The sequence below is a fragment of the Scyliorhinus canicula genome, chromosome 5 (genome assembly GCF_902713615.1).
Source record: "Scyliorhinus canicula chromosome 5, sScyCan1.1, whole genome shotgun sequence".
Classification (NCBI taxonomy): Eukaryota; Metazoa; Chordata; class Chondrichthyes; order Carcharhiniformes; family Scyliorhinidae; genus Scyliorhinus; species Scyliorhinus canicula.
The window spans coordinates 179,504,152-179,525,277 of NC_052150.1; the positions used below are offsets into that span (position 1 = coordinate 179,504,152).

Genomic DNA, 21,126 nt, shown 5'->3' on the forward strand with positions numbered 1-21,126 from the left:
TACCTCTCGATCTTCTAAACTTCAAGTGGATACAGGCCTAACCTGTCCAACCTTTCCTCATTAGATAACCCTCTCCCCCGCCCATCCCGGGCATGTCAAATTATTTCTCACTTTGCAATTAACAGAAATGATAAAGTACCCACCTGGAGTGTTAAGACATTTTATCCGATCACCACAAAGATTTACCAATTCCAGGCACTCGTCTTTGTCCTGGGTTTAAGACAAAATGTACAGAAATCCACTGTGACTGAAAGTAATTTAACAATGATCTTATCAGTGCTCTGAAATTCCATTATATAATAAGATGTTGTCTTGAATTCATGAAGATAAGACACCATGTGACATGCAGTAAATTATTCAAGAATGTGCCTGCTTTTTGACCAGCAGCGTCACTGGTGATACTTGAAGCTGGCTCTCACCCACCACTGCCATCCAAAGCACTCAAACAACCTTTGAAGTATGGCAAAATTTCAGACTGCAACTTACGGTAAACGATAGTCACAGCAAAATCTTAAAGGGGTTCATGTTTCCATGACGACCTTGCTGTGTAAAGCATGTTTATTTACTAACACTATACTGCCAATTTTACCAAAGGGAATGGTGTAGATAGCAGCAGGGGAAGGATTAAGATGGTGAGGAGATGTTTGCGCTGCTTTCTGACCCCTCACCATTTTAATTTGTCTGAATCCAGGTTTAGGAAAGCTGCCGGCCCCAGAGGAGTGGAGCTAATTTAAATGACAAAGTCGAATTCCAATGATATCATCAGTATGAGTACAACGTTTTAACCACAGGCCTGTACACTTTCCAACCTGTTAATGAAAACTGCAAACAGCAAAGGTCCAGGATTTCCACTAGGTGAGCACGTTCAAAAAAATAAATTTTTCCAATTAAGGGGCAATTTAGCATGGTCAATCCACCTAACCAGCACATCTTTTGTGGAGGTGAGACCCACGCAGACACGGGGGAATATGCAAATGCCACACGGACAGTGACCCAGGGCCAGGATCGAATCCGGGTCCTCGGTGACGTGAGGCAGCAGTGTTAACCACTGCGCCACCGTGCCGCCCCTGGTGAGCGCATTTTTAATTGTTAAAGGTTTCTTGTGGGCCTAGAAGAGCAAACATGCTCCATCTGCCCCTGCGAGAACACCATGTGACCTCCAAACCTGCATTTGTTTTTGTCAGATGTGTGCATTGCTGGCTAGGCCAGCATTTATTCCCCATCCCTAATTGTCCTTGAGAAGGTGGTGCTGCATTGCCTTCATGTACTGCTACAGTCCATGTGGTGCAGATACATCAACAGCAATGTTATAGAAAAGAGCTTCCAGGATTTTGAGCCAGAGAAGGTGAAGGAACGGCAATATAGTTCCAAATTAGGATGGTGTTTTGCTTGGAGGGGAACGTGAAGGGGAACGTGACAGATCTTGACCCCCCTATCCCTAGGTCATTATTTACCTTATTGGAGACTTTATCTGTGATTCCCGGGGGGTGACAGGCCCTGTCCTCCATCCCACCCCACCGACCGTTACTCCCTCCCGCTAGCAGGGGCATCACTCCTGAGTCACTCGGTGGGACGCAACTAAGTGGCATGCAAATAAAGCCTGGAATTAAAATCTCCCGAGCCTCATGCTCAAGAGTGGGCCAGATGGATTGCTGGCACTTTCGGTCCCCGCATCTCCCAGTCCCAAACACAAGTTAAAATTATCCTCCATGATGGACTTCAGAATGTCTCATTATACAAGCTCTTAGAATTTGTAACATCTCAAACTATTTCTTAACATGCAGCAAAAAATAAATCATAACAAAAAACACAGAGCCAAACTGGAGGAGGACCCAGAAACACCAATCGTTTGACTACTAATGAAAATGCAATACAGTACTGAGCATTATTGACTAGGACACTGACGGGGGGATGATGTCTTCGCAAGACTAATAACATCACCTTCTCGTTATCTTCTTCCCCCTACTTACTCATCCTTCCACACACATTAAGGCACACATCAACCGCAAATCATCAGCCACAGTATATATTGCAAAGCAAACACCACTAGAAGGGATGTCTCGTATCCAGCATCACTCCCACAGTCCAAAGATGTGCAGGTTAGGTGCATTGGCCATGATAAACTGCCCTTAGTGTCCAAAATTGGCCTTAGTGTTAGGTGGGGTTGCTGGGTTATGGGGATAGGGTGGAGGTGTTGACCTTGGGTAGGGTGCTCTTTCCAAGAGCCAGTGCTGACTCGATGGGCCGAATGGCCTCCTTCTGCACTGTAAATTCTATGTATATGTAAATAACACTTGTCCCCTCTTCTGTAGTCCTGGAAAAACAGCTTGTTGCAATTTAGGCCACTTCTTAATACTCTTTAATTCACAGTTCACTGCAAAAGTCAGCTTCTGACCAACTGAAACTTGATCCTATGCATAAAATGAAAATCGCTTATTGTCACGAGTAGGCTTCAATGAAGTTACTGTGAAAAGCCCCTAGTCGCGACATTCCAGCACCTGTTCGGGGAGGCTATTACGGGAATTGAACCATGCTGCTGGCTTGCCTTAGTCTGCTTTAAAAGCCAGCGATTTAGCCCTGTGAGCTAATGTACGTGTTAACAATCTGCCCTCCTACCTCTGGGTTGTAGATGGAAGTAACACAGGAAGCCACGACATGTGACCCTCTGCTTTCTAAAAGAAGGTTAAAAAAACACTCCCACCTCAGACTGCAGATTAGACTAAAGCCTCAATAAAATATACTGGAAGGCAGAAGTTCTTAAAGGATTGGCACCGATATTTTCTATACTGGTTTTGGGACAAACCAAAGCATTCTTGGAAATATTTGCTAATTTGAGAGATTTCATGTAGTTCCACCTTACAGCACTGATTTAGATATTGCCTGAACCAATGAACGAAAGCAAATTTTCAGGCAGCAGCTGTCCTACTTTCAGCCTCGGCCTTCAAAACCTTTTGATCAGGGCTGTTCATCAAGTCAAATCTCAAAGACACAGCAGCTGTCTCTCGAATACCTGATTTCTAGCAGATTCTTTCACCTCTAGGTCAAAGTAAGTCTGAGAGAGTTGGCAAACAACCAGGTAGAAGGTATGCTTTACGAATAATAGTCTTCTCTTTCTTTCAAAGAAAACTGACAGCATTGCCTGAAGAATTAATCAAACCAATTTTGATCGGTCGAGGGAGTATTTTCCACCAATGACACAGATAAAAATGGCTGCTGAATTTGATCACCGAGCACTCCAGGCAGGCAGGTGAGGATTTCATTAGTCTTCAAGACAAAGGAATTACATTACTCGTCAAATCCAAGGAATTCTTAATTGACACACTGACACCAATGACTTCAATTTTAAGTGTCTCCAGAGACTATGCCTAGATACTGATTCTGATAACAAGATATAGGAATGAAAGAAATATAAAAGCTTAAAAGACCTAATTTATCACAGTTTACTAACACACCCACTTGACCCTGAGCAAACCAATACATCACATCATTCGGCATCATTCACACCAACTACTGTAAAGCAGATGTCAAGCAATCCCAAGGGATGTAGACAATTGAATCATAGAATCCCCACAGGGGCTGGTTTAGCTCACTCGGCTAAATCGCTGGCTTTTAAAGCAGACCAAGCAGGCCAGCAGCATGGTTCGATTCCTGTACCAGCCTCCCCAGACAGGCACCGGAATGTGGCGACTAGGGGCTTTTCACAGTAACTTCACTGAAACCTACTTGTGACAATAAGCCATTTTCATTTTCATTTCATTCATTTCACAGTGCAGAAGTAGGCTAAATAGCCCATCGAGTCTGCACTGATACTCCAAAGAGCACCCGAACCTCAGCCCACTCCCCCACCCCATCCCTGTAACCCCACCTATCCTTTGGACACTATAATCATTATTGTCACAATAAGGCTTACATTGACACTGCAATGAAGTTACTGTGAAAAGCCCCTAGTTGCCACATTCCGGCATCTGTTCGGGTACACAGAGGCAGAATTCAGAATGTCCAAATTACCTAACAGCATGTCTTTCGGGACTTGTTGGAGGAAACCATTTAGCATGGCCAACCACTTAACCTGCACATCTTTGAACTGTGGGAGGAAACTGGAGCACCCGGAGTAAACCAAAGGAGACCATGGGGGGACACGTGCAAATTCCACACAGTCACCCAAAGTCGGAATTGAACCAGGTCCTGCCGCTGTGAGGCAGCAGTGCTAACCACTGTGCCACCGTGCTGCCCACCACATGCCGGTGGTGAGTCACAAGTGTGCGTGTGAGGAGGCCCAGTAATGGTGGCTAGAGAAGGTGCGGAAGCCGTAGGACGAGATTTTCCGGCCCTCCTGTCGGTGACATCTTCCAGTCCACCAAAGTCAATCTCCCTGCAAGGTGGGTTCCCAGGTGGCAAGGCGGCTGAGCCATGCAACAGCTTGTAGACTTTGGCGGGACCGAAAAATCCCACTGATGACCATGGGCTCGCCACATCCACCATGGGAATAAGCGGGTATCCCGCCCATAGCACTGGCCTCATTTCTGAACCGAGAGCCTGTCGAGGCAGTACTCCTTGGTAATTGTAAGGTAGCTATGCCTGGATCTATTAATGCCGTTGGTGGAAAAAGAGTAGACCTGACAGTGTAATGGTTTTGGTACTAAAGGAGCAACTCGGAAATTATAAATTCAAATCGGAGAGAACAAGTTATGAAGCTGAATTTTTAAAAAATTTTTAAATAATAAATTTAAAATATCCAATTCTTTTTTTTCCAATTAAGGGGTGATTTAGCATGGCCAATCCACCTACCATGCGCGTCTTTTGGTTATGAGGGTGAGACCCATGCAGACATGGGGAGAATGTGCAAACTCCACATGGACAGTGACCCGGGGCCGGGATCGAACCAGAGTTCTTGCTGCCGTGAGTGCTAACCACTGTGCCGCCGTGCCACCCTACGAAGCTGAATTTAACTTGTGGGATGACATTAAAAAAAAATAATCATGATAACTACTGGATTGCCATTAGCAGCTCAGCTAATACCCTGCAGAGTAAGAAGTCTTACAACACCAGGTTAAAGTCCAACAGGTTTGTTTCAAACTCTAGCTTTCGGAGCACTGCTCCTTCCTCAGGTGAATTCACCAGGAAGGAGCAGTGCTTTGAAAGCTAGTGTTTGTAACCAAAGATGTGCAGGTTAGGTGGTTTGGCCGTGCTAAGTTGCCCTCAGTGTCCAAAAAGGATAGGTGAAGCAACTGGCTTACGGAGATAGGGTGGGGGCATGGGCTTAGGTTGGCTGCTCTTTCTAACTGCCGGTGCAGACTCGTTGGGCCAAATGGCCTCTTTCTGCACTGTAAATTCTATGATTCTATGAAAGTGATGAAGGGGGTCATCAGGTGCTATCAAGTGGCACTTATTTAGCAATAACCTGCTCACAGACACTCAGTTTGGGTTCTGCCAGGATCGCACAGCTCCTGACTTCAATACTGCCATGGTTCCAAAATGGACAAAAGAGCTGAACTCCAGAAATTAGGTGAGACTGACTGCCCTTGGCATCAAGTCAGCATTTGATGGAGTATGGCATCAAGGAGCCCTAGCAAAACTGGAGTCAATGGAAATCGTGGGGAAATAATCTCCACTGGCTGGAGTCATACTTGGCACAAAGGAAGATGGTTGTGGTTTTTGGAGGTCAGTCATCTCAGTCTGGGGACACCACTGTAGGAGTTCCTCAGGGTAGTGTCTTAGGCCCAGCCATCTTCAGAAGCTTCAGCAATGATCTTCCAACATAATGGGAGACAGTGGCAGAGTGGCATTATCATTGGACTGGTTAACCAGAGACTCAGAGTGTTGCTCTGGGGATCCAGGTTCAAATCCAGGTTCCCGTACCAGCCTCCCCGGACAGGCGCCGGAATGTGGCGACTAGGGGCTTTTTACAGTAACTTCATTGAAGCCTACTCGTGACAATAAGCGATTTTCATTTTTTCATTTCAAATTCCACCACTGCAGATGATGAAATGTGAATTCAATAAAAATCTGGAATGTGGGCGGTACAGCGGCATAGTGGTTAGCACTGCTGCCTCACAGTGCCGTGGATCCGAGTTCAATCCCGTCCCCGGGTCACTGTCCCTGTGGAGTTTGCACGTTCACCCCGTGTCTGCATGGGTCTCTCCCCCCCCCCCCCCCCCGCCCCCCCCCCCCCCCCCCACACACAAACATGCAAAAGAATGTGCAGGGTAGGTGAATTGGCCATGCCAAATTGCCCCTTAATTGGAAAAAAGAATTGTGTACTCTAAATTTATAAACAAAAAAATCTGGAACTAAAAGTCTAATGATGACCGTGAAACCATTGCCAATTATCGTAAAAACCCATCTGGTTCACTAATGTCTTTTAAGGAAAGAAATCTGCCGTCCTTACCTGGTCTGGCCTACATGTGACTCCAGACCCACAGTAATGTGGTTGACTCTTAACTATTCCCTCAAGGGAAATTAGGATGACCAATAAATTCTGGCATAGCCTGCGTCGCCCACGTCCCATGAACAAATTTTTTAAAAAGGTCTAGATGTGGGGATATTCACATCTTTCAATTATCATAGTCGGCATGATACAAAAAGCTCAGGGCATCGACGGGAACTGGGATGAGTCACATTGGGAGTACATTTTTATTCATACTAAATTCAACTCCTTTCCGATCTAGGGAGTTTCAGGCCCCCTGCATACCCAAACTCTAGGTTCCAAGCCATAATTCAAGGAGTGGTATGGGTGGGGTGGAAACACTTGTATTATAGATTATTATAATTACATTCGGTATCAGTCGCAGGGAGGACCCAGGTAAGAATCGTACCTCTGACAACAGCTATACTCGGATCGTCTTACCCAGAATTGGCCAATACTGAAAAACTTGACTGCGGACCGGAAGGATCCCTGACATGGCATTTGGCCAACAAAGATATTGATTTTAAAAATAAATTTAGAGTACCCAGTTCTGTTTTTCCAATTAAGAGGCAATTTAGTGTGGCCAATCCACCTAACCTGCACATCTTTGGGTTGTGGGGGTGAGACCCACGCAGACATGTACAAACTCCACTCGGGCAGTGACCCGGGGCCGGGATCAAACCCGGGTCCTCAGTGCCGTGAGGCAGCAGTGCCAACCACTGGCCCATCGTGCCGCCCTGTCACTGAATATATTCAAAGCAGATAGTTATATTTAGCTAGGACAGTGGAATTTTAGCTAGGAGAGGTTATTCCACAATCTGATCAGTCATGATCTTACTGAGTGGCAGAGAAGGCTTGAGGGGCCAAATGGCCTACTCCTTCTCTTTCCTACGTTCTAACATTTGCTCTTACATTCTTTTTGCCATCACACCACATCACATGCAGGTGAGAAGCTGAATATAAGTCAACGACACTTCCAGTTGCACCAGCTGCAAAGATTTCTGCTCAATGGATAAATAGGTCTCCAGTAAGCCATGGAGGGCTATATGGTTTCCAACTTAATCCCAGCTCTCTGCTTTGATAGTCAAACTCAACTGGGCTGACAGCAGGATACTGGATTCCTTGGGTAAGAACGAGGGAGAAAATCAGGCACAGCCTCTGGATTCTTGAATATATGGATTTGTGGGGAATGGGCATTAGGGATAGGGAGCTAAACTGGATAAGAGGGGTTGGGGTACAGATCTAATAGAATGGCATAGCAAGCTCAAGGAAGTGATTGGATTTCTCCTATTCCAAGGCAAACAGGCTGACAGCAGATATAAAATAGCCAATGACGCACAAGAGGAATATCTGAGTGAGGTATTGATGGGCTCTTCACTTATAGAATTACCACTTCAGTGTATATCAGGGCAAGAGGGAAAGAGAAAAAAGTCCAGCACCAAAGGAAAAATAATTGAATATTTTACTCATATATCAAACTATAACCAGGGTAGCAATGCACAGACTGAAGGAATTAAGGAGGCGACTTAATACAGCATTTTCAGATTAACTGTCGAGAGCTACTTTACCTGACATATTCGGTCAGCAGTCGCCGAGCACTCAGAAACCTGGAAAAAGCCTGCTGGGCACATGGTACACCTCTCGCATTGGGGTGGGATCTTCTGGAAATCACAATATTCATCACTTTGGCACAAACCACACTCCAGCAGGTGGTCACCAACGCCAATCACCTTTGCATCCAATTCCACTTTGTGCACAGCGTACGTCTTTTGTAGTTGACTCTGTATCTGACCTTGCAGGCCCTGAAGGTGAGACTCCAACTGGCTCTGAACCTCAGCCTGCAGGTTTGTAAGCGACGTCTGCTTGATGGTATCGAACAGCATGGTGTACTGGACTTTCACCAGCTCCATCTGCTCAAACATCTTCCTCTGCTGCACCAGAATTTCTCTTTGCTGATTTATCAACATGGCTTGTTGCTCTGTGAGTCTCTGCTGTAAATCACCGATCGTTTTCTGCTGACTCTTCAGCATTTCCACAAATTTCTCTTGTCCCTTTGACAACTGGAGCTGCAAGATTAAGGCATCTTCAGACGGCACCTCATTGTCTCCTGGAATATTACAACGTTAGGCAGTTAGTATGCACAGAGAGCTACAATAGTTTGCTCAATTCCCCAACTCAAACACCAATCACTGACTTACACAGCCAACCGAATCACCTCAGTGTTTTGTTCATTTTTTAAAACCTTTCCATAGACACTTAACAGCAGCCAGTGGATGGAATGCACTGGAGGTCATAATACTTAATTGCAACTTGACATTATAAGTAAAGTAAGTGAAGTCACCACAGTCCCGGATGACCATAGGCTGCTTTCACCTTCGAGGGACAGAGCTCACTGGTGGTGATATAACCTGAGGATCAAAGGTTGAGAAGGCGAATGGGTAACCTCAGTCAGCTATTGAACTTGTGCTATTGGCCTTGCTCTGCATCACAAACTAGCTGTCTAGCCAACTGAGCTAAACCGGTCCCAGTTTAAGATAGGCTCAATGAACAGCAAGCTGGAAATGTAAAAGAGTTTAAGCCAGTAAAAGGGGAAAGGCGCAGAAAGAACAAAAGAGGTCAGGATGGAGAGCAGAAAAGGTTAACTAACCAAAGGATATGATGCAAAAGCAAAAGAGAGTGGGGTCCAGTAAGGTAAAAAAAAGGTGATGTCCAGATTGAGTGCACAGCTCTCAGTTAATGTTGTGTGCAATCAGCATGCACCTCACTTGTCCTTGATTTATGTGCTTTTCGCTTCAGTCATACTGGTTGTAAGGAAACTACATAGACGGAAACCAGTGGAATGTGGTTACCCTACGTGTGGGCAACGGTCAACAAAATGTCTCAAGAGGCTGCACTCAGAACACAGATGGCTTCCGGGCAATAGTTGCCCACCATTGCCTTAATTTAAAACAATCTCCAAAACAATTCAAAACAATCTCCACTTTGGAGAAGAAAATGATCGTCAAAGCAGTTTTGTTTTTGACATTTTAATTAAAACTCTGGACCATGTTCATTTGCACTATACTGTTACCATGATCGATCACCTTTCCATACTCCTTAACCTACATTTTTAAAGTACCCAATTCTTTTTTTCTCAATTAGAGGGCAATATAGCATGCCAAATCCACCTGACCTGCACATCTTCGGGCTGTGTGGGTGAGACCCACGCAGACACGGGTAGAATGTGCAAACTCCACATGGTCAGTGACCCGGGGCCGGGATCGAACCTGGGACCTCAGGGCCGTGAGGCAGCAGTGCTAACCACTGCACCACCGTATAGCCCCAGTCTACATTTTAAACTTCTTCTGCAAGTGGGGAAGGGAAGATCTGGATGGTTCATGCTTGTTTGTATTCCTGGTATATTTGGTAAAGAAACCTTGGTAGGTCATCTGGTCTTAAGGTTCATGTTAAATTGCTACATCTATATTATATACCCTAGGATGGCCTATTAAAGCTTGTGCCCTGTTCATCATTTCTTCAGGATTGCACAAGAAGTGCACACACTGGAGAGTTGCAACAGAATGAAGATATTTGCATAATTTATTAATGCATCTGAATATAGACCAGCTACAAATTCAAGCTAAATTAGCAAAACCAGGGAACATGAAGCATTCTGCCCTCAAATCCAGGATTTTTAAGATATCCGGTGAGAAGTGCGAAATCTTGGGATGATTAGACGTTTAATCCCCATCCTTAGTGTGGAAACAATTAACGTTGTATCAATATGTAAAGGTTTGGGCTGTGAAATGCTATAAGGCAACAATTGAATCACAATGTGTGATTAACCCTCACCTATTGTTTTAATTGGAGACAGTACATAATTTCGATTGGCATCATCCAGGCTTTTATCCAGGCTCCGATTGCTGTGCATTGAAGGTCGGACTGCCGTTGCTATAGCTACAGATGCCAGAGAGGCGAGGTGTCAAAGCAGTCAGTGATCTACTCTTTAGCACATTACTGAGGTGCCCAGGGAGTGGCTAACAGTGGAACATGAACCTGGTGCTCTCGCTCAAGACAGTAGCATTCATTTTGCACTAGTACCACTCTGCCAATGCCATTGCTGTTGTTTGAGCAGCCAGCCAGCCCAGACTGCTGCCACCCATGTTGAGCCTTCGAGAACCAAAATGGTTCAAGTTCATATTGTAAGACCATTTGCATTCATCCCCATTAAAAGCCATTCCATTCTAATCCACTGAGCAGCCCTTTGTAAGAATAGTAAAATAAAGTCGCCACAGTCCCAGACGACCATAGGCTGATCTTTTGAGCGGGAGAGCTGACTGGCGGTAATTAATCTGAGGATCACCCATGGTAGCACAGGGGCGGCATAGTAGCATGGTGGATTGCTGATGATAAATTGCCCTTAGTGTGCAAATAAAAAGGTGAGGTGGGTTACTGGGTTACAGGGTGGAGGTGTGGGCTTAAGTAGGGTGCTCTTTCCAAGATCCGGTGCAGACCTGATGGGCCAAATGGCCTCCTTCTGCACTGTAAATTCTATGATAATCTACGATAAACTATGATAATCATAACACCTCAGGTGAGGGGCAAGGGGTGAGAAGGCTCATGAATAAACTCAGCCGATATGGGAATTGAACCCGTGCTGTTAGCCTCGCTCTGCATCATGAACCAACTGTCCAGCCAACTGAGCTAAACTGGCCCCCGTAAGAGTAGCAAGACAGGCTTGCGGGGCCGAGTGGCCTACTCCTGCTCCAAATCTGTATAACAGACATGAGGATGCTGATGCTGAATGCGCGTCCAGCTGTGGAAAGTTAAGATAGGGCACCAGCTGGTATGTTGAATTCCAAAATTGCAGCACTGAAATGAAAAATGAAATGAAAATCGCTTATTGTCACGAGTAGGCTTCAATGAAGTTACTGTGAAAAGCCCCTAGTCGCCACATTCCGGCGTCTGTCCGGGGAGGCTAGTACGGGAATCGAACCGTGCTGCTGGCCTGCTTGGTCTGCTTTAAAAGCCAGCGACTTAGCCCAGTGAGCTAAACCAGCCCCTGGCATCAGATAAGAGCGAGAGTCAGATCGCGAGATGACACACGATTCCATTGAATTAGGCAAGATGTTTCGAGCATCGCGAATCTCAATGTAGGCCTCTCACAAGATTCAATGGCCTCATCCCGACACCAAGTTGGGCACGTCACGCCCATAGTGTCACAGAGGTCGACAAACAGAAAAAGCCCTTTGGCCCATCATGTTTGCATCAGTAAAAAACAACCATCTAAGTATTCCAATTCCATTTTCCAGCACTTGGCCCATATCCTTGTATTCCTTGGCATTGCAAGTGCACATCTAAATACTTCTTAAACGTTATGAGGGTTTATGAGTTTCAGGCAGTGAGTTCCAGACCCCTCTGGGTGCAAATGGTTTTCCTCACATCCCCTCTAAACCTCCTGCCCCTTACCTTAAATTGATGCCCCCCGATCACTGATCCCTCCACTAAGGGGAAAAGTTTCTTCTTCTCTATTCTATCTATGCCCCTCATAATTTTGTACATCTGAGTCATGTGTCCCTTCAGTCTCCTCTGCTCCAATGAAAACAACCATAGCCTATTCAACCTCTCTTCAGAGATAACTCTCCAGCCCATGAAACATCCTGGAAAATCTCCTCTGCACCTTTCCAATGCTATCACATCTCTCCTGTAACGTGGATTCCAGAACTGCACACAATACTCTAGCTGTGATCTAAGCAACATTTTATAAAGTTCCAGCATAACCCCCCTGCTTTTAAACTCTATGCCTCAGCTAGTCAAGGCAACTATACCATGTGCCTGGGGCTGGTTTAGCTCACAGGGCTAAAACGCTGGCTTTTAAAGCAGGCCAAGCAGGCCAGTAGCACGGTTCGATTCCCGTACCAGCCTCCTCGGACAGGCGCTGGATTGTGGCGACTAGGGGCTTTTCACAGTAACTTCATTGAAGCCTACTTGTGACGATAAGCAATTTTCATTTCATGCCTTCTTAACCACTGTATCAATCTGCCCTGCTACCTTAAGGGACCAGTGGATGTGCACACCAAGATCCTTCTGATCCTCAGTGCTTCCCAGGGTCCTGCTGTTTATCATGTATTCCCTTGCCTTGTTTGTCCTGTTCAATTGGATCACCTCACAGCTATCTGGATTGAATTCCATTTGCCACTGTTCAGCCCATCTGACCAACCCGTCTATATCCTCCTCCAATCGAAGGCTATCCTCCTCACTATTTACCACTCCACCAATTTTCATATCACCCACAAACTTACTGATCACCCTCCTACATTTGTATCTAAATCATTCAGATAAACCACAAACAGCAAGGGCCACAACACTGATCACTGCTGGACCCCACAGGACACAGGCTTTCAGTTAGAAAAACACCCATTGACCATCACCCTTTGCTTGCTGTCACTCAGCCTATTCTGGATCCAATTTGCCAAATTTCCTTGGATGCCATGGGCTCTTACCTTCACTGTCAGTCTCCCATGTGGGTGGGACCTTATCATAAGCCTTGCTGAAGTCCAAGTAGATTACACACCTGATCACCTCTTCAAAAAATTCAATCAGGTTGGTCAGACGTGACCGCCCCTTAACAAAACCATGCTGACTGTTCTTGATAAATCCCTGCCTCTCCACATGCAAATTAATTGTCTCTCAGAATTGCTCACAATAGTTTCCCCACCTGAGGTCAGACTGACTGGCCTATAGTTTTGTGGTTTATCCCTTCCTTCCTTTCTTCAATAATAGTGCCACATTGGCTTATCTCCAGTCCTCCAGCACCTCTCCTGTAGCCAGAGAGGAATTGAAAATTATGCCAGTGCCCCTACTACTTCATCCCTTCCGTCACTCAACAGCCTAGGAGACATTTAATCTGGCCCTGGAGATGTGATTACATTTAAAACTGCCAGACCACACATAATCTCCTCTCTGTCTATGTTAATCTCTTTAATTTTATTACAGTCCTTGTTCCTGATTTCTCTACCCACACTGTCCCTCTCAGAAGTGAACACTGACACAAAGTATTTGTTTAAACCCCTACCTACATCTGGTTTAGCTCACTCGGTTAAATCGTTGGCTTTTAAAGCAGACCAAGCAGGCCAGCAGCACGGTTTGATTCCTGTACCAACCTCCCTGGACAGGCACCGGAATGTGGCGACTAGGGGCTTTTCACAGTAACTTAATTGAAGCCTACTCGTGACAATAAGCGATTTTAATTTCATTTCATTACATCCTCCGCCTCTGCAAACAAATTATCACTGTGATACTAACAGGCCTACTCTTTCCCTAGTTATCCTTTTATTCCTTTTTTTTAATAAATAATTTTATTGAGGTAGTTTTTGGCTTTGTAAACAGTTACAGACATCAACAGAAAGAAAGCAAAAAAGGCAAAAATGTGCAAACATCCACGTACATTCAATACTTCAATCGTAACATACTGCACAAGCCCGCTCCTCTCCCACCGGTACTACCCGCCATTTTATCCCTCCTACTCTACTCTACTCTACCCCCCCCACCCCCCCACCCCCACCCCTGCTGACGCCCACTCTCCCGCAAAGAAGTCAATAAATGGTTGCCACCTCCGGGCGAACCCCTGTACAGATCCCCTCAAGGCGAACTTAATTTTTTCCATACCCAGGAAACTCGACATGTCCGCAAGCCACAACTCAGTCTTCAGGGGCTTTGAGTCCCTCCACGCCAATAGTATTCGTCGCCGGGCTATCAGGGAAGCAAAGGCCAGAACATCGGCCTCTTTCTCCCCCTGGACTCCCGGGTCTTCCGAAACTCCAAAAATTGCCACCCCTGGACCCATCGCCACCCTTGTTTTTAGCACCCGGGACATGACGCCCACAAATCCCTCCCAGTACCCCCTAAGCTTAGGGCATGCCCAAAACATGTGAACGTGGTTCGCTGGTCCTCCCGCGCGCCTAGCGCATTTGTCCTCTATCCCAAAGAATTTGCTCATCCGAGCCACCGTCATGTGGGCCCGGTGAACGACCTTAAATTGAATCAGCCCGAGCCTGGCACATGTCGCGGTCGACTTTACCCTACGTAGGGCCTCTGCCCACAGCCCATCCTCCATTTCCCCGCCTAGCTCCTCCTCCCATTTAAGTTTCAGTTCCTCCGTCTGGGACCCTTCTTCCCTCATGAGCACCTTATAAATATCAGAGACTCTACCCTCCCCTTCTTCCCCCCTAGAGACTATTCTGTCTTGGATCCCCATTGGCGGGAGGCATAGGAAAGATGGAACCTGTCTACAAACAAAGTCCCGCAACTGTAGGTACCTAAAATCATTTCCCCTTACCAGCCAAAATTTCTCCTCCAAGCTCCTCAAACTCACAAAGCTCCCTTCCAGGAACATATCGCCCACCCTTCCCACCCCCGCCCACCGCCATACTCGAAACCCCCCATCCATACTCCCGGGGGCAAACCGATGGTTGTCGCAGATTGGCACCCAACCCGACACCCCCGTCTCCCCTACATGCCTCCTCCACTGGACCCATATCCGCAGGGTCGCCACCACTACCGGGCTGGCGGAGTACCTGGCCGGCAGCAGCAGTAGAGGAGCCGTGACCAGGTCTGCCAAGCTGGAGCCCCTGCACGAATCCGCCTCCACCCGTTCCCAGATAGACCCCGTACCCACCATCCACTTCCTTATCATAGCGATGTTGGCCGCCCAGTAATAATTAATCAGACTCGGCAAAGCCAGCCCTCCCTCGCTAGGGTTCCTCTCCATCATCGCCTTCTTCACCCGCGGGGATTTTCCCGCCCAGACAAAGCTCATGATCATCCTGTTAACTCTTTTGAAGAAGGACTGTGGGACAAAGATCGAGAGGCACTGAAAAACAAACAGAAATCTAGGGAGGATTGTCTTCTTTACAGTCTGCACCCTCCCTGCCTCTCCCTTCATTTGCTCCACCACCCTGGCCAAATTTAACTTGTGCAGCCTGCCCCAGTCTCGTGCCACCTGGATTCCCAAATACCGGAAATTTTCCTCAACCAGCCTAAACGGTAGCCCTCTCAATCTGTTCTCCTGGCCCCTTTCCTGTACCACAAACATTTAACTCTTGGCCGTATTTAATTTGTATCCTGAAAACTGGCCGAACTTCCTCAACATTCCCAATATACTTCCCATCCCGGCCACTGGGTCCGACACGTGCAGGAGCAGGTCGTCTGCGTAAAGAGAGACCCTATGTTCTACCCCGCCCCTCACCATCCCCTTCCATTCCTCTGCGGCTCTCAGCGCAATCGCCAGAGGCTCTATGGCCAGCGCAAACAGCAGCGGGGAGAGCGGGCAGCCCTGGCTGGTCCCTCGGTACAGCCTAAAGTACTCCGACACTTCTCTGTTAGTCCTGACGCTGGCCTTCGGGGCCTGATATAGTAATTTGATCCAGTCCACCAGTCCCTCCCCGAACCCAAACCGTCCGAGCACCTCCCATAGATAGTCCCACTCCACCCGGTCAAAGGCCTTCTCGGCGTCCATCGCCACCACTACCTCCACCTCCCTGCCCGCCGGGGGCATCATCATCACATGAAGTAATCTTCCCAGGTTGGCCGCCAGCTGCCTACCTTTCACGAACCCAGTTTGGTCCTCCCCAATCACCTCCGGTACGCAGTCCTCCATTCTAATTGCCAGTACCTTTGCCAGGAGCTTGGCGTCAACATTAATCAGGGAGATTGGCCTGTAGGACCCGCACGCCTCCAGGTCTTTACCCCACTTCAATATCAGTCATATAGTGGCTTGCGACATTGTCGGCGGCAGGGTCCCTCTGTCCCTTGACTCATTGAAAACCCTCGCCAAGACCAGGTCCACCAGCTCAGAAAACTTCCTATAGAATTCTACTGGGTATCCATCCGGCCCCGGGGCTTTCCCTAACTGCATGGCCTTTAGGCCCCCCAATACCTCCTCCACTCTAATCGGGGCCCCCAGCTCATCCACACACAAACACCCCCCCCCCTCCCCCCCCACCTACTGTTGGGAATGTTAACCTGTCCAGAAACCTTTTCATCTCCTCCAGTTCTTCCGGCGGCTCCGAAGTGTACAGCTTGCGATAGAAGTCCCGGAATACCCTATTCAATCCTGCCGGGCCCTCCACTTTGTGCCCCTCCCCATCCCTCACTCTACCTATTTCCCTGGCCGCCTCCCTCCTCCTGAGTTGCTGCGCTAACAGTCTGCTAGCCTTTTCCCCATGCTCGTACACCACGCACCTCGCCTTCCTAAGCTGTTCCACGACCCTACTCGTGGATAGTGCCCCCAGTTCCGCCTGTAGTCTCTGCCTCTCCCTGAGCAAAACCTCCCCCGGGGACTCCGCGTGCTCTTCATCTATCCGACCCATTTCCCTGACCAATCTATCCATCTCTGCCCTGTATGCCTTGGCTCTGTGGGCCCCAATTGAAATCAGCTCCCCCCGCACTACTGCCTTTAGCGCCTCCCACAGGGTCGCCGCTGAGACCTCTCCCGTGTCATTCACCTGCAGGTAATTTTGCATACACCTCTGAAGCCTCTCGCAGATCCCCTCCTCCGACAGCAGTCCCACGTCTAGCCTCCATTGCGGGCGTTGGTAGTTCGCCCCGCCGATCTGCAGGTCTACCCAGTGCGGGGCATGGTCTGAGATAGTAATTGCCGAGTATTCCGTGTCCTTTACCTCCCCTATACAATCCCTGCTTAGTACAAAGAAATCTATCCCAGAATATACTTTATGGACGTGCGAGTAAAACGAGTAGCCCCTTCCTGTCGGCTGTCTGGCTCTCCAGGGGTCCACTGCCCCCCATTTACTCCATAAACCCTTTCAGCTCCCTTGTCATTGCTGAGAGTCTACCCGTTCTGGGACACGACCGATCCAAAGCCGGGTCAAGGACCATGTTAAAGTCCCCCCCCCCCCCCCCCACCCCCCATTATTAGCCTGCGAGAGTCCAGTTCCGGGATCTTCCCCAGTACTCTTTTAATGAAGTCCACGTCATCCCAGTTCGGGGCATATATGTTATCCTTTTATTCTTAATGTACTTGTAAAACAATTTAGGATTTTCCATCCCCTACCAATATCCTTTCATGGAGTGTTTTTCAAACTCTTTTTCGAGCGACCCACTTTTATAGAATAGCTGACTATCGCGACCCACACCACATTCTCAAAATGTTTTCCATAATTACTGTTAAAAAGTCACATGCATTGTTGGCACTTCTGTATCATTGAATGTAAATTTGTAAATTGAGCAGCTGTTTCAACTTAAACGAGAGCTCTACCCTGACACATTGCTGAAGGGTGTAACGCAGAATTATTTGACTATTTTATTTCTTCACACCCATTGCTCTCATTTGGAAAATTGCGTTCAATTGCTGGAAAGATTAATAGGCTCAGTATTGCACAGTTTTAACTACGTCATGTCCTGGCGTTCAACACGACCTCGGATGGGAAAGTATACTCAAAACGTGATGAAAAAAAGATGTGTCCTTTAAGGACAAGAGCCCTGGTGTGGAGAGACAATTCGGAAATGGAAGGGGTGGACATAGGGGCTTGTCAGGGTGGAGAAGGCTGTATGTCCAGCTTAACTGAGAGAATGATAAAATACACACGGGGTTTGTCAGCGACACACTGAAATCAAGAAATAATACAGATCCTCACGTTGAGCACAGTAGCAGGAAATGCCACCCGAAGAGAACTTTACAGGTCTATGACTGCAAAGTGCCCAACTACATATTGGTCCAGAGAGACAAGTCCACGGCACCGGCTTCCTAATCAGCGTCCCGCGGTCATACACTGTAACACAGTGAGAATTTACCCAGAGAGAAAACGGTAAACATGGTCAGACGGTATTTGAGATCATTTTGGTGACCTTTTGGCGGCCCATGTTAAACCATTCAGCGACCCATCTGCGGGTCGCGACACCCAGTTTGAAAATCACTGCTTTCATGTCCCTTTTTTGCTCTCCTAATTTCCTTTTTAAATTCCCTCTTGCACACACTGTACTTCTGTTGTTTTGTGCGCTCTATCTGCCATGAGCCTCCCTTTGTTTCCTGATCCAATGTTGCTTATCCCTTGATATCCAGGGTTCCCTGGATTTGTTGGTCCCACCCTTTTTCTTGATTGGAACAAGTTGGCCCTGAACTCTCCCTATTTCCTTCTCTAATGCATCCCACTGTTCTTTCACAGATTTACCTAAGTGTCCAGTCCCAGTCTCCTCTGGGCAAATCATATTTGATCTTATTAAAATCGGCCTTGCCCAATTTAGAACTTTGATCTCAGGTCCATCCTTGTCCTTTTCCATAATGATCTTGAATCTCATGGAGCTATGATCACTGTGAACAAAATGGTCCCCCACTGATACCTCAACCACTTGCCCAACTTTGTTTCCAAAACATAAGTCCAGGACCGCCCCCTCTCTTGTTAGACCTTCTACCTACTGGCTTAAAAAGTTCTCCTGGATGTAGAACATAGAACATAGAACAGTACAGCACAGAACAGGCCCTTCGGCCCTCGATGTTGTGCCGAACAATGATCACCCTACTTTAAACCCACATACCCGTAACCCAACAATCCCCCCATTAACCTTACACTACGGGCAATTTAGCATGGCCAATCCACCTAACCCGCACATCTTTGGACTGTGGGAGGAAACCGGAGCACCCGGAGGAAACCCACGCACACACAGGGAGGACGTGCAGACTCCACACAGACAGTGACCCAGCCGGGAATCGAACCTGGGACCCTGGAGCTGTGAAGCATTGATGCTAACCACCATGCTACCGTGAGGCCCATTTTAAGAATTCTGCTACCTCTAAACCTTTCACACTATGGGTATAACAGTTAATGTTGGGGAAGTTGAAATCCCCCATTATCACTAACCTCTTACTTTTGCATTTCTCTGAAATTTGCCTACATATCTGCTCTTCAATTTCTCTTGAACTGTTAGGGGGCCGATTGAACATTCCCACCAATGTGATTGCTCCTTTTTGGTTTAGAATTTTTACGCAAATGGCTTTGTTTGAAGAGCCTTCTAAAATGTCATCCCTCCTTACTGCTGTAATTAATACCCTGGTCAAAATTGTGACACCCCCTCCTCTTTTACCTCCTTCCCTATCTCGCCTGAAGATCGTAAATGCTGGAATATCAAGCTAATAATCATGTCCCTCTCACACCAATGTCTCAGTGACAGCAATGATATCATACCCCGTGTTTTATTTGTGCCCTCAACTCATCTGCCTTGTTCATCAGACTCCTCACATTAAAGTAAATACCATCCAAACCCCCTTAAGACTTATCTGATGTAGAAATACTCAGCCTTCCTGATTTGCTGGATGTCTCTTCTAATTTATGCTGTGCATCTCTCGTCGCTAAACAATCTCTCAGAAACCCAACCCCTGCTACGTTAGTTTAAACCCTCTCCAACAGTTCCAGCAAGCCTCCCTGCAAGGACGGGGTGGCACGGTGGCAAGCTGCTGACTCACAGCACCAGGGACCCAAGTTCGCACTTTCTCTTTGTGGCTGCATGGCTTTCCTCTGGGTGCTCTGGTTTCCTCCCACAGTCCAAAGAAATGCAGGCTAGTTGGGGTTACAGGGATAGGACAGGGAAGAGGGCATGGGTAGGGTGCACCTTCTACACTACAGCAATTCTATGATGCTAGTCCCATTTCGGTTCAGGTGCACCCGTCCGTCTTGTACAGGTCCCACTATACCCAAAAAACAGTCCCATTGCCCCAGAAATCTAAAGCCCTCCCTTCTGCACCAAGGGCGGGATTCTCTAATAATGGAGCTATGTCCCCACTCCGGCGTGAAAAGCGGCGCCAACCGCTCCGGCGTCAACGGTCCCCGATAATGGGAATGCTCCCCTTCCTCGGGGGCTAGGTCAGCGTCAGAGTGGTCCCCGCAGCTCCAGCCGGCGCGGAACGGCCCGCGTATTTCTGCGCATGCGCGGGGTTCCCTTCTCCGCCACGGCCCCCGGGCAATATGGTAGAGCCCTACAGGGCCCGGCACGGGGGACCATAGGCCCCAATGGAACCAGCCCACCCGCCTACCAGTAGACCCCGATCGTGGGCCAGGCCACCGTGGGGTGCGGGTTGGGGGGGGGGGGGTCGGATCCCCTTGCATCCCTCTCCAGGATGGCCCCCGCATACTCGCCTTCCAGGACCTCCCGTGTGGGACCTGAGTAACCCACGGCGGCCGGATTCAGCCGGACGTGTCGGCCACTCGGCCCATCAGGGCCCGGAGAATCACCGGAGGGGGGTGGTGGTCGCTTTAAATGGCCCATGGGTGCCCGGGAATCGGCGAGGGACAATCGGCAGGCCGCGTCAGGGCTGCGGGACGTGATTTTCCCCCCCCCCCCCCCACCGGACTCTCCGACCCAGCACGGGGTCGGATAATCCCGGACCATGGGCAAAATGGCCCGGGAACGGCGAAAATCCCGCCCCCGCCCTGGCTGGAATTCTCCACCACCCAGGAATTGGTGGGGGCGGGAAACGCGCCGTACCGATCAGCGAGCCCCCTGCGGCAATTCTCCGGCCCGCAATGGGCCGAAGCCCCGCTGCTAAGAGGCCTCTCCCACCGCTGTGCTTTCAACCACCTCTGGTGGTGGCGGGATCGGCGGTACGAGTGGGCCCCGGGGTCCTGAGGGGGGCGCGGGGCAATCGGACCTCGGGGGGTGCCCCCACGGTGGCCTGGCCCGCGATCGAGGCCCACCGATCGGCGGGTGGGCCAGTGCCGTGGGGACACTCT

General features: G+C 48.2%; 1 protein-coding gene across 1 annotated transcript in view; it reads right to left on the bottom strand.

Annotated features, from left to right (window-relative positions):
• The window catches only part of si:ch211-37e10.2, a 42,491-nt gene that overhangs the window by 2,491 nt on the left and 18,874 nt on the right, over positions 1 to 21,126 (bottom strand). The window contains exons 2-3 of the mRNA XM_038798156.1: positions 7,975 to 8,513; positions 144 to 210 (exon numbers count right to left, since the gene is read on the bottom strand). Coding sequence (XP_038654084.1) covers positions 144 to 210; positions 7,975 to 8,513 — 606 coding nt within the window. The remainder of the gene's footprint in view (positions 1 to 143; positions 211 to 7,974; positions 8,514 to 21,126) is intronic.